Here is a 13377-nt window from a genome sequence, read left to right as displayed (position 1 = left end):
ATATGCGTTGATAAATAATTTATTAGCCCGACGCTACCCTTCTTCACCCTTTAACAGCGAAGGCAATTTGGCAGTACCAAGGCACAAGTCGAGCGCGTTGCATCACCTCAGTTTTTACGATTACGATAGAATACGCTTTCGTCGCGACCACCACAGCAGCGACGCCAAGTTCAACATTACATAGCATTCCCTAGGGACGCTATCCAGCTAAACATTAAAGGTATGTGCTGATCTCTTGAATGTTAATACAATTTATGAATATAGCCAGATTAATTTCTTCACATTTACGCACGAACATACATAATTTCTTCACGTTTTCATACTAAGTGCATTATTTTATATCCTATGATTATCTTAGACCTTAACATACTACAGTCCAGTGCGTTGTTTTTACTACTTAATTAATTAAACCCAGCAATTAATCTCCAATTAAAAGCTCATTAGACGCTTTAGTATTTTTACCAAATGCATAACGTCGTAAATTCTTCAGCTAGAATAATTTGGTCATCAAGAAATTATATAGTTGCACTCTTCTTTCTTTTTACATTTATTTTGAAAATATGTCCAACTCTCAGTTTAGAAAAATATTCAAGATGGTGAGATAGGCACAAGGCATCGTTACCTTAGCCTTTTATACACTTGACATAATTATAAACATTGTATCTTATGAACGAAACTTATGTTCCTTATTTATAGAAATTTTTACTATATTCATATATTATATTCTGTACCAAAAATTTGGTATATAAGTCTTTCTTAGTCTATAATCTTGATTTAATAAGTAACAATGAGATTACAAGATGTACTGCTGGTGAGCATTATCTCACATTTAAGGTCTTTACCAGAGAAATAAGCTAGAAATAGGCCATGTTCGGGACACTCATAATTAAAAAACGGACGCGAACTCTAGGCAGGAAACAGGTAGGTTTTCTTCCTATAAATAGGTCTACAATAACTAAAAAAGTAGTCAGCTACCTGGATATTTGAGTGTCCTGAGAAAATCCTTATTTCTCTGGACTAAAATCATCTTGCGAAATATTAGTCGTGCTCTGATCTGCAGTTCAAGTTCCACTATTAATCCCCAACAATTATGTGCGTAACCCCAAACATATGTCACCCCGCATCATAATTGAGCCATCATCAAAAGAAATTGTAGGAATAAAATTAAACTATTCATGTTGTTCTCCTGAAAGACGATTTACACTTTTCCTTCCATCAATCTAATTTACGCAGAAGCAGCTATCATCTACAAATAAAACTATACTCCAATCATCATCATTCCAACGTTGGGCTATTCGATCACATCTCTGAAGTTTGGAAGCTTTTCCTGATCTGTCTGACTTCAAACCAGCTTCTGTATATTTTTCTCTAATTGCACGCTCTCATATTCTCATTCCACGAGCTTCTTCCAATTAATTTCTTGTTCTAGCTGCTACTTGATGCTTGTTTCAAAATGTTTTCAATAATATAACTTGATCATGGGGAGTTTTGGTTGAGCCTTGATTTATTCATATTTTATTAAATTTTTCAATTTCTGTCCAACGTGAAATATGATGACGGATCGTCGATTATAATAAACAAACAAGTTGATAATGTTACCGTAAGATCGTGTTACTGTGAGATATAAGAGTGATCGTTCATCTCTGCAACTTTAGCAATATCATATAATACTAAGGATTTCCACAGCTTTCACTGAATTCCTTCACTCAACTGTTCTCTCCAGTTCTTTCTGTTTTGCCAGTCCCCTTTCTCCAGATTTCTTCTTTCCATTGCTTCGTCTACTTAATCTCTGAAAGATCTTCTGGGTCTACCTCTCTTCCTTCTTCTATCGGGCTCCACTCTGTTATTCTATTTATCTAACGATTTTGGTGTGACCTTCTGCATGTCCGTACCAAATTAATCTTTTCTGTTCTATGTAGTCGTAGTCTATTATATCTGAGTTCATTTCCATTCTTCTCTTAATCTCTATGTTATTTACTCTGTCTCTTCTTCTTACTCTGCAGATTCTCCTTAGGAATTCCATCTGTTTTGCTCTTATTTTGTTTTTGGTTTTTGTTTATGCCCTCTTAATTCCTTTATTTTGCCTTTTTTTATGACGTGGCAACGTGGTAGTTTTATACCAATATATTCACATATCATCTTACGATAAGAAGAGTCGCATACAGGCAGTCGGCAAGGCACATTCGCACAAGAAAAGGTTCGTAAGGGCATACGCGTCTTCAAACACCACGGCAAAGACATTGGGCGAAACAATCCCATCTTATCGTGCAAATCTTTTCAAAGTGTCGTTTCGTGTTTTATCAAAACTTTCGACAGTTCAAGTGTAAGGACTTATCCTATATTTTTGCTGTTTAGTTTTAGTGTCTTAGATAATAAAGTCGATATCTCTTCACACGTTTTAATCATTTAACCAGCATCTTATCGAAGTTATTTATCGCGTTGACTTCAGTCAAGTTCATGGTCCTTCGAGCCGGATCATGAACTTGACTGAAGTCAACGCGATAAATAACTTCGATAAGATGCTGGTTAAATGATTCAAACGTGTGAAGAGATATCGACTTTATTATCTAAGACACTAAAACTAAACAGCAAAAATATAGGATAAGTCCTTACACTTGAACTGTCGAAAGTTTTGATAAAACACGAAACGACACTTTGAATAGATTTGCACGATAAGATGGGATTGTTTCGCCCAATGTCTTTGCCGTGGTGTTTGAAGACGCGTATGCCCTTACGAACCTTTTCTTGTGCGAATGTGCCTTGCCGACTGCCTGTATGCGACTCTTCCTATCGTAAGATGAAATGTGAATATATTGGTATAAAACTACCACGTTGCCACGTCATAAAAAAGGCAAAATAAAGGAATTAAGAGGGCATAAACATGGCCCCCGCCTTGGCAAACACTGCCAACAAATACCGCTAAACAACTGTTCAAATGTCTTAACTAACTTAGTCCGAAATAGGCAACGGACACACTTTGGCGAAGGAACGAGTAATAATACCATTGTCTGTCTTTATCTTAAAAACTCTTGCTACACCATCGCTGCCGCGAATCAGTTCAATCACGCGACCTAATTTCCACCTTAATGGAGGCAAATTGTCCTCCTTAATAAGCACTAAGGCGTTTTCCGTCACTTCACCATGAGTAGTAGTCCACTTGGTACGCTTCTGTAGTTCGGAGATGTATTCCTTGTTCCAGCGTTCTCATATGTGCTGGGAAAGCTGCTGGATATGTTGAAACTTCGAGAGACGATTAACTGGAATATGACGAAGATCTGGATCTGGATGAGTAGTAAGTGGTCTTCCGATGAGAAAATGTGCAGGAGTCAAGGGGGAGAGATCATTAGGATCACAGGATAAAGGATGAATAGGTCGGGAATTTATTATGGCCTCAATTTGCACAAGCAACGAATATTTATTTATTATTTATACATATGACCTGGCCTCTAGTGACTAATCCAGGTCGTTTTTTCCTGATGGGATTACAGATATTTTTTTTTATATTTTTACATTTTTTACTCAACTATTAAATCTATTTTTAAAATAACAATTTGCCATAATCTCTTAATTGCGTATAACAAACAAATTTAAATAAACAATTTAAAATATTTTTGGTACTATCAACTCCCTTCTAAGTTATAAAGACAGTCCCTCTATTTTCAGAAGAGAGTTGGTAGTTTTTTTTTTTTTTTTTTTTTTTTTTTATGAATTATGTATTGAATTATTATTTTTATTTATTTATTTTATATTGAATTATTATAATTGTAAATATCTATTTTCGAATTTATATTTTATTTTATTTATTTTAACTTTATCTTACTCAACTTCATCAGGGTTGGATTATTGGTTGTCTTCTTCTATTATTATAGATTTCTTGTTGTTTTTTAGATATTATTTGTGTGAGATTGTTTAATATTTCAAAATATTCTTCATTTTGTAATATATCTCTTATTTCAATTCTTTCTAATCTTCTTCTCATTTCTCTGTGTTCTTCATTTTCTATAGTATTTTCACAATGTAACACTATATGTTCTGGTGTACCTAGTTCTCCACATTCACAATATGCATCATCTTTTAAGTTAAATCTTTCCAAATATGTTGGGTACGGTCCATGTCCTGTTAAAAAGTGTATTAAACCTTGTTTTGGATTAAAATAATTTGGAATGTTTTCTAATATTGGTATAAAATTGTATAAACGTCTAGATTTTGTTGAATTTTCCCATTCATTTTGTCTTTTTCTATTTATTATTTCTTTTAATTCTCTTTTATTTCTTATATCTAATCCTATTATTTGTATTATTTTTTCATATTTTTCTTTTTTTAGCCAATAATTACATGCTCTTTTTTGTGTTTCTAAATGCATTGGCATTACTCCAGTTAAAACTGTGAGTGCCTGTGTTGCAGTTGTTCCAAATGCTCCCGTCATTCTTACAAGAAATCCTCTCTGAGCTCTATTTAATTTTTCTGCGTTTTTTTTATTTATTAATCTATGTGCCCATACAACGAATAAAATTCCTCGAACGTTAGGTGGGCATTTCCCAAGACTCTATGTAAATGATGCTTAACTGTTCTTACCCCGCTTTCCCACAAGCCGCCAAAATGAGGAGAATACGGAGGTATGAAAGACCACGAAATATTATCCTTTAGTAAGGATTCTCTTATTGCTGGAGTGTGCTGCTCTAAAAACTCTTTCAAAGCTCTCAATTCCGAACTAGCTACTATGAAATTGGTCCCATTATCGGAAACCATCTTTTGAGGCTTGCCTCTACGCGCAATAAATCTTTTAAAGGCCAACAAAAATGATTCCTTAGATAATTCTGTAACTAATTCTAAATGTATGGCCTTTGTACAGAAACAAATGAACAAACACATATAACTCTTTATTAATCGGCAACCTCGACCCTTTCTATCGCGAATTAAGAAAGGTCCCGCATAATCCACACCGGTCACGATGAACGGTGGACCATCTGCGATGCGCGACGCAGGTAGATTTCCCATTATTGGTTGAATGGGCTTAGATTTCAAACGAAAACATTTCGCACATTTATGCACGGTACGTCGTGCTAAGTTTCTACCCGATATGGGCCAAAAAGTTTATCTTATTGTAGAGAGTAAAAGTTGAGGACCCGCATGCATTAAGTCCTTATGAAAATGATTAAATATCAAAACCGTAACTACATGATCTGCCCCTAAAATGATTGGGTGCCTTTTATCATACGCAAACTCCGAATGTTTTAAACGACCGCCTACTCTCAGAATGCCCTGACCATCAAGAAATGGAGATAAGTTTATGAGCTTACTGTTTTTCTCCAGAGGCCTTTTGTGACTCAAAAGACCAATTTCGCTAGAGAACGTTTGTGCCTGGCATATTTTTAAAATTCGAATAAAAGCGGAATTTATTTCTTCTGTCGAAAGGGGATCGGAAGTCTTTTCTTTGCTTTTACAAAAGTGAATAAATCTGAACACATACGCGGCGGTTCGCTTCAATCGCAAAATATTGGAAAAGCGCTCAAACGAAAATACTTCACGATTGTGTGTTGCGTCCAGCTTGTTGACAAAAACCTTTATGTTTTTTCGCTCTTCGCTTATTTCAGTAGGCGCAAGTTGTAAATTTGGCCATTTATCAGATTCTTGCATGAGCCACTCGGGTCCATGCCACTATACAGTGGTGGATTTAGGGGGGGGGGGCTAGAGGTGCTGTAGCACCGGGCCCCCAGGTTGAAGGGGCCCCCAGAAGACCTACACATTTGTCTAAAATTACGTATTTGGCATTCTGACGCGCCGTCGTATTTACCCTACCAAACTCCTCTTATTTATTGTAAAAATTACTTTGAAATTATTGTTGTATTGAAAATTTCATATAATTTTTTTCTGAGAGAAAAGGAAAGGAACACCAGATAACCACCCTTTTATGACATGACATAAATGGCAACAGATTGGCCAACAACTCTAACAGATGCATTTCGATCAAGTTATGTAAAAAAAGGCTCAGAATATTTTCAAAACAATGATGGCGTGTATGCAGCTTCTAAGAATAAGCAATGGAGAAACTGTACCTCGAAAATGGATCATGTATTCACCTTCAACTGGAAACATCTACTGTTTCGCGTGTAAGCTTTTTTCGGTAAAAAGTGTAAGTACGTTTGCTCACCACGGGTTCTCAAACTGGGGTAAAGCAGAAGAAAGCACACTTTCTCACGAAAATAGTGTAGAACATCGTGAGAGTATGTTTTTATTGTTAAATAGACTTAATTTAAAGAATCGTATAGACAAAAGCTTAACTAATCAGTTTATTCAAGAAACTGAGTACTGGATGAACGTGTTTAGAAGGGTAGTTACGGTCGTAAAATTTCTAGCGGAAAGAGGCTTATCATTTCGTGGTAGCGTAGAAAAATTTGGTGATAGTAGAAATGGAAAGTTCATGGGAATACTAGAACTAATTTCTGAGTTTGACACGTGTCATATTTATCAAAAACTATGTATGAACAGTTTATTGATATTATTGGCGGTGAAGTGAAAAACAAGATTATTGGTGAAGTTAAAAACTCTAAATATTTTTCTTTGATCGTGAACTCTACGCCCGATATATCACACACCGACCAACTTTCAGTGATTATTAGATATTGCTCTTCTAATAAAGTTCATGAACGTTTTTTGACATTTTTACCTATATATAGTCATACTGGTGCTTCTTTGAGTAGTGTAGTTTTAGAATTTTTAGAACGTCATGATATTAACATTATGAATTGTTGCGGTCAATCTTACGACAACGCGAGTAACATGTCTGGGAAATACAAGGAACTTCAAACGAATATTAAAAACAGGAACAACCTTGCATTTTATGTGCCGTGCTTTGCACATTCTTTAAATCTAGTGGGTCAATGCAGCGTAGAGACATCTACAGAAGTATCTCAATTCTTCATGTTTTTACAAAAATTGTACGCTTTTTTTGCTAGTTCAACTCATAGGTGGGATGTTCTTACAAGAAAGATGCAAGAAAATCGTACAAAATTTACACTGAAGTCACTTTCGTCCACCAGATGGTCATGTCGAGAGGATGCTACAAAATCCCGATGAGAAAAAGGAAACAAAATTAGAAAGCGGAACTTTAGTAAAAATCCTTGAGAAATTTGAAACTGCTTTTTTAACCGTATTTTGGAACGAAATTTTAAAACAACTTGGAACAGTTAGTACCATTCTTCAAAAACCTGGTCTGGATCTAAACACTGGCACACTTCTACTACAAGGACTACACAGTAGTATACAAAAACACCGTGAAAATTTTGAATACTTTGAAGAAAAAGCAAAAAAATTGAGTTTATACGTTAAATTTGATTATTCAAAAAAACGAGCAGATTCAAAAAAAAATTTCAGACGGGCCCTCTTAGTCCTGTCGCCAGTAGGGGTACAACGGCCTCCTTAATTCAGATGGACTTACCCAAGTGTTCTTTATGTATTTTGACCCGTAGAACACGAATTTTTTGGGTAACAGTCGATCCGGATGTCGATAAGATTGTTATAAACAAAGAACTTGAGGAATCACATAACAGCGATTTTTCGCAAAACAAAACATGTTTTTGTATTCTTTGGGTCATTCTACGCAAAAAATTATTTTACAAGTTTTTTGGTAGGATCAATAGTTTTCGGCATAAACGGGGTTGAACTTTCAAAAAATCGAAAAATTTTTGAACCCGAATAACTTTTGATTGAAAAATAAAATAGCAATTCTGCTTACCGCATTTGAAAGTTCAAGTAAAATTCTATCGGTTTTGATTATTTTCGTTGCTAGAAATTAACTTTTTTATTGTTAAACAAAGCTATCAACACATAGTGATTGAATGATGTTTTCAATGCATTTCTAATTTGAAATCGAACGAGTAGGCGCGCATACAGAATTTCTACGTACATTACGTCCATTAAAACGCATGCATTGGGCCCGGGAAACACTATGTGTTTATACCTTTATTTAACAAATAAAAACTTATTTTTTAGCAATGCAAACAATCAAAACCGATAGAATTTGACTTGAACTTTCAAATGCAGTAATCAGAATTGCTATTTTATTTTTTAATCAAAAGTTATTCCGGTTCAAAAATTGCACTTTTTCGATTTTTTGAAAGTTTAACCGCGTATATCTCGAAAACTACGCGTCCTACGAAAAAACTTGTAAGACCATTTTTTGCTGAGAATCACCCAAAAAATACAAAAAAATATTTTGTTTTGCGAAAAATCGCTGCTATGTAATTCCTCAAGTTCTTTGTTTATAACAATCTTATCGACATCCGGATCAACTGTTACCCAAAAAATTCGTGTTCTACGGGTCAAAATACATAAAAAAACTTGGGTAAGTCCATCTGAATTAAGAAGGCCGTTGTACCCCCCCCCCTGGCGACAGGACTATCTTCACATTTAGAAGGTTCAAACAAATTTAAAGTCGAAACATTTTATTTATCGATCGATACATTAGTGACAGAGTTAGCCAAGCGACGTGAAGCATACGGTTATGTATCTAACCTTTTTGCATTTTTTGGAAATTGAAGGGGAAACATTAAAACAATATGCGCGAAATCTTATCGAAACGTACCCGCTTGATATAGATCAGGCATTTATCGAAGAGATTATATATTTTTTTTAATTTTATTATATCTCTTCCTAATTCCGAGAATTCTGTAGTAACACCTAAAGACATGTTGGATATTATTATCGAAAAAGACCTTGTTTCAGTGTTTTCAAATACCTATATTGTTTTAAGAATATATTTAACTATACCTATCACGAACTGCGAATCCGAAAGATCATTTTCAAAATTAAGCTTTATTAAAAATGGTCATCAATGGGCGAGAACAGATTAGTTTCGTTATCGATCTGCTCTATTGAGAATGACGTATTGGGGGAAATTGATTTTGAAAGTGTCATAAAAGGATTTGTTGAAAATAAACAAAGAAAAAAAGCGTTACCTTGTCTTAGCCTTGTATCTTCTGCATAATTTTAAATGTACTGAAGTTTATATTGTTTTAATTTTTAAAGTGCCTTGTCAAAAAAGAGTTGGGTAGGGCCCTCTACAAGAATTAGCACCGGGCCCACTAATGAATAAATCCGCCCCTGCCACTATAAGTTGCATTCCATTATTTTTTCTGGCTCCACGCCTCTGGACACTAAAGCTGCAGGATTACGCGATTGCTCACAAATGTCTTCAATAAATTAGCCGGGGTTTTCAACCAGCTAATCACTATTGAGGAGTCTGTCCAGAGGTAACATGCGTTAAATTTTACATTTAATGACATTTTGACCTTATTGGTCAAACGCGATAAAATTATTGCTCCGCAGAGCTCTAAACGCGGCAAGGTAACGGGTTTTACGGGCGCAACCTTGCTCTTCGCACACAATAAAAATGAATGTGATCTACCTAACGTATCGGTAGATTTTACGTATATGCAAGCGCCGTATGCTCTTTCAGATGAATCACAAAATCCATGCAGTTCAATATTGACCTCACGAGAGCATATGACGTGCCGCGGCATTTTTAACTTATTTAAATGCCGTAGTGCGCTCTTAAATTGCAGGTAATTTTTCGCTAAATGCTCGGGTATGGGAGCATCCCACGAAACACGCTCCAGCCATAACCTTTGCAGCATAATTTTCGCGGTAATTGTACACGCGCCTAACAGACCCAAGGGATCGAAAATTTGAGCTATTTCCGATAATAAAATTCGCTTCGTAACGGTACGACATAGAGACGAATTTATACTATAAAATAAAGTATCCGATTGAGGTGAATATAACAAACCTAAAGTTTTCGCGTTTTCATTTTCGCCGAATTGAATAACCGAGCCCGCTACAGTAGTATCCTGAATATCTCTTAATACTTCCGGTTCATTTGAATAAAATTTACGCAATGTGAATCCTCCTGTCTTGAGGACCTCAAAAAGTTGCTTACAGGTTTAGCGCGCCTTTCGTTTTGAATTAAAACCCGTTAATAGATCGTCTACGTAAAAATCGTTCCTTATAATGTTAGCAAGGTCCGGGTTCTTAGCTTCTAGCTCCTCGCCCAATGTCATTAGACACTTTATCGCCAAATATGAAGAGCATTTCATCCCATACGTCACTGTTTGCAATTGAAAAACCTCAATAGCCTCTTTCGGACGATTTCGCCACAAAATGCATTGCAAAGTTTCTGCTCGTCTTCAACCAATACCTGGCGGTACATCTTTTCTATGTCGGCACTCACCACATATATACCTCGTCCAATTTACTTACCGTTGCACGTCATCCGCGCCATAGCCTGTGACACGATACCAACACGAAATATCTAGGCGGTAGGTGTGTTCCCCTTTAGAATCATTTTGATTCTAAAAAAGAACACACCCACCGCCTAAATATTTCGTGTTGGTATCGTGTCACAGGCTATGGCGCAGATGACGTGCAACGGTAAGTAAATTGGACGAGGTATAGATGGGTTCGGAACCGCAATAAAATGAAGAGTAAATCATTTTGCAGGGTTGGCCCAGCCATTTGAATAGGATTTAATGAGACGCCGCTTGTTGCTGGAGCGCTACAATCGAACACGACGCGCAAACGTGTGGTCAGAGAACTTTCCTTTAGAACTGGATGATGTGGCATAAAGTAAAATGTGCCCTTTTCGCTAAAGTCTGTTACCGCTTCCGAAACTTTACACAAACTTTTCATATGACCTAATCCTTTATATTCCTCAATGAATGTGCTATAAAGAGTTCTCAAATCAGCGTCTTTACTTAATTTTCGCTCGAGATTTAAAAAACGATATTTCGCTTGCCGAAAAGAATCTCCGAGTGAACTTATCGGTTCCTTGAACGGTAAGGATACTATGAATTTTCCCGTCGCATCACGTTTTACGGTATTCGCGAAATGTTTCTCGCACGCAACTTCTTCGCTTGAGAAGGCCGGTTTTTCGCTAAAAACCTCCTCTAGCTCCCAGAACTTACTTAACTGCTCTGTGACTTCCATAGTGTTGGCAAAGTTACACTTGGTTGTTCCTGCAAACTATGGTTGGACCTGCTATGGTCCAACCAAATGAAGTTTCCTGCATAAATGGCTTATTCTTCCCTAAACTGATTCTATTCGTGCCAAGAATTTGCCAGAACAGATCACTTCCTATTAATAATTCGACCCGTTGTGGTTTATAGAAGTAATCATCCGCTAACTGCAAATGGCTGGGTATCCCTAGATCGCTAATATCTATTTTAACCGCTGGTATGAAGCCTGTAATTTCCGGAATTACGAAACAGTTTAACATTGTACAAAAGCTCGTGTTGCTACGGGATTGTACTTTTATTGCGCACCTGAAACGAACAGGAGATGACGCGTTGTTTATCCCTAAGACAGAGATGTCCACTCTGCTTCGTTTAATTCGAAGTCGATCGCATAAATTCTCCGTGATAAATGAACTCTGTGAGCCGCAGTCTAGTAGCGCTCGCACCGCGTATGAGTTGCCCTGGCCATCGACAATATTGACCAATACTGTAGATAATATGCTTTGTTCAGGGCTGGCCTTGCTGCTAACAGCAGAAGCTGTCAAATTGGTAGTATTTAGAGTGCCTTGTAGGTCATCTACCGCTTGATTTTCGCTCGCGTTTACTACAGGTTGTCGCATTGAAGGTGTGTTTCGCTCGCTTGACCTATCGGGGTGCAAATACGTGTGATGTTTAGAAGAACACCTCTTGCACGTTGATTGTTTACACCTCCTGTAGTAGTGTCCCCCCTTAAGGCAGTTCGTGCAAAGGTTCATCTTTCGTACTTTATCGAATCTTTCCTTCGATGAAAGCCTTAAAAATTCGCCGCATTGATAGATAGCATGTTCCCCCTTGCACATAGGGCAACATCTCGCACTATCTGTATTGTTTGGAGTGTCTTGCGATGAGTATAGACCGCGAGTATTCTGCGAATTTTTTGTATTCCGCGGATATGCGCCCGCTTGGGAATTATTTCGCGTATTCTGTTTTTCCGCTTGATTTGCCTCAATTGATTCCAAGAGGTCCGCCCTTGATTTTAAAAACGTCTTAAAATCGTCGAAACTAGGTATTTCGTTGGTCGTCTTGCTGTTCTCCCACGCGCGTAAAGTATATGTGTCAAATGTGCTCGAAATAATATGATTGAGGAGAACGTCCCAATATTCTGTAGGTAAGCCTAGTTGCTTTAATGCGTATAAATGTTTTGAAAAAATGTCTACTAGTTGCCGCAATCTACCAGATGACTCTTTATTTATCGGTTCTATATTAAATAACGCATTGACGTGATTGGATATTAATAATCTATTATTATCGTACCTCTCCCTAACTAATTTCCACGCAATCTCGTAATTTTCCGCAGTGAATTCCAAAGTTCGTATGATTTGAGCAGCGCCGCCTTGTAGAGAACTTCTCAAATAATGAAAACGCCTAATATTATCTAAGTACTCATTCTTGTTGACTAAGGACTCGAAAATATTTGCATAATCCAGCCAATTATTCATATCCCCGTTAAAATGTCCTAATTCTATCGGTTTCAGCTCGATACCAATGTTACCAATGGCTAAGCATGGAAAGATGCACCTCCATGTCAAAAATTATGCGATTTTATCCAAAATTATGCGCTCTGTTTTAAAACGTAAAAACTACTTTAAAATTTACTGCGCATGCGCAGAAATTCAAAAGTCTTGACGTGTCTGTCATTTTGTCAATCAACCACCATAGACATAAGATAGACATAGCAATTAATCTTTTATTTTGACAAATGACATTAAATATTTTTGTAAATAAATATTTACAAATAACCTATCAAATTTTTTTGGTAGATGTAATAAGATCTTGGACCCAGATAAAAATTAAAATCATTGAAAAGGGTAAAAAGATGAATTTAGTTATTTTGTCATTTAAAAAATACCATACTCCATAATACCAGGGCCTATTTTACTACTAGGCCCGTGAGGCACCTGCCTCGGGCCCGTATTTGAATGGGGTCCGGAAAGATCACCGGACCATAAAACGTGTTTATTACAATAACAAAACAAATTTTCAAAATTCTTTCATTTTAAGAACAGGCAATTATAAATGATAACCATAAGGGTTATAGTTAAGTGGATAGGCTCAAACTTTCGGCTTCAATGCTCTTTAAATATATTCATTTTTTCGAATCCTCAAAAAACTAATAAATATTTTAAAAAAATTTAGACGCAGAATGAAAGATTACATTATTACCGAGGGTCAAATGTCCCTTATAATAAATAGAAAGTTTCTTTTGAATAAGATATGTATTTAAAATTAAAAATCACACTTAATTTTCTCTTTTTTCACCCCTGTAACGTATTAAAATAAACATTATTGAATATCTAAGGGACTATCTAAGGGAATATCTTTCGGTCCT

At 36.3% G+C, this 13377-nt stretch overlaps 2 protein-coding genes across 2 annotated transcripts in view; one reads left to right on the top strand and one right to left on the bottom strand.

Moving 5' to 3' along the window:
* Positions 1-13377, top strand: part of LOC114340291 (uncharacterized) — a 903606-nt gene that overhangs the window by 141273 nt on the left and 748956 nt on the right. The gene's annotated exons all lie outside the window — the stretch shown is intronic.
* Positions 2403-12487, bottom strand: LOC126892046 (uncharacterized). Its single transcript, XM_050661479.1, has 2 exons — positions 11319-12487; positions 2403-2487 (listed from the first exon to the last, which is right to left on the bottom strand). Exons 1-2 carry the CDS (start codon positions 12485-12487, stop codon positions 2403-2405), a joined length of 1254 nt encoding a protein of 417 aa, XP_050517436.1.

This window comes from Diabrotica virgifera, chromosome 1, assembly GCF_917563875.1.
Source record: "Diabrotica virgifera virgifera chromosome 1, PGI_DIABVI_V3a".
Lineage (NCBI taxonomy): Eukaryota > Metazoa > Arthropoda > Insecta > Coleoptera > Chrysomelidae > Diabrotica > Diabrotica virgifera.
The sequence above is the reverse complement of the archived record's forward strand: the minus strand, read 5'-3'. Positions and strand labels throughout refer to the sequence as shown.

Bases quoted from the DNA above. Each gene is read 5' to 3' on its own strand.
- LOC126892046 (XM_050661479.1), bottom strand. From the start codon at position 12,487: ATGAATAATTGGCTGGATTATGCAAATATTTTCGAGTCCTTAGTCAAC. The intron at 2,488-11,318 runs GTGCGCAATAAA...CGTTGACTTCAG, and splicing joins TCATCTCCTGTTCGTTTCAG to TCAAGTTCATGATCCGGCTC.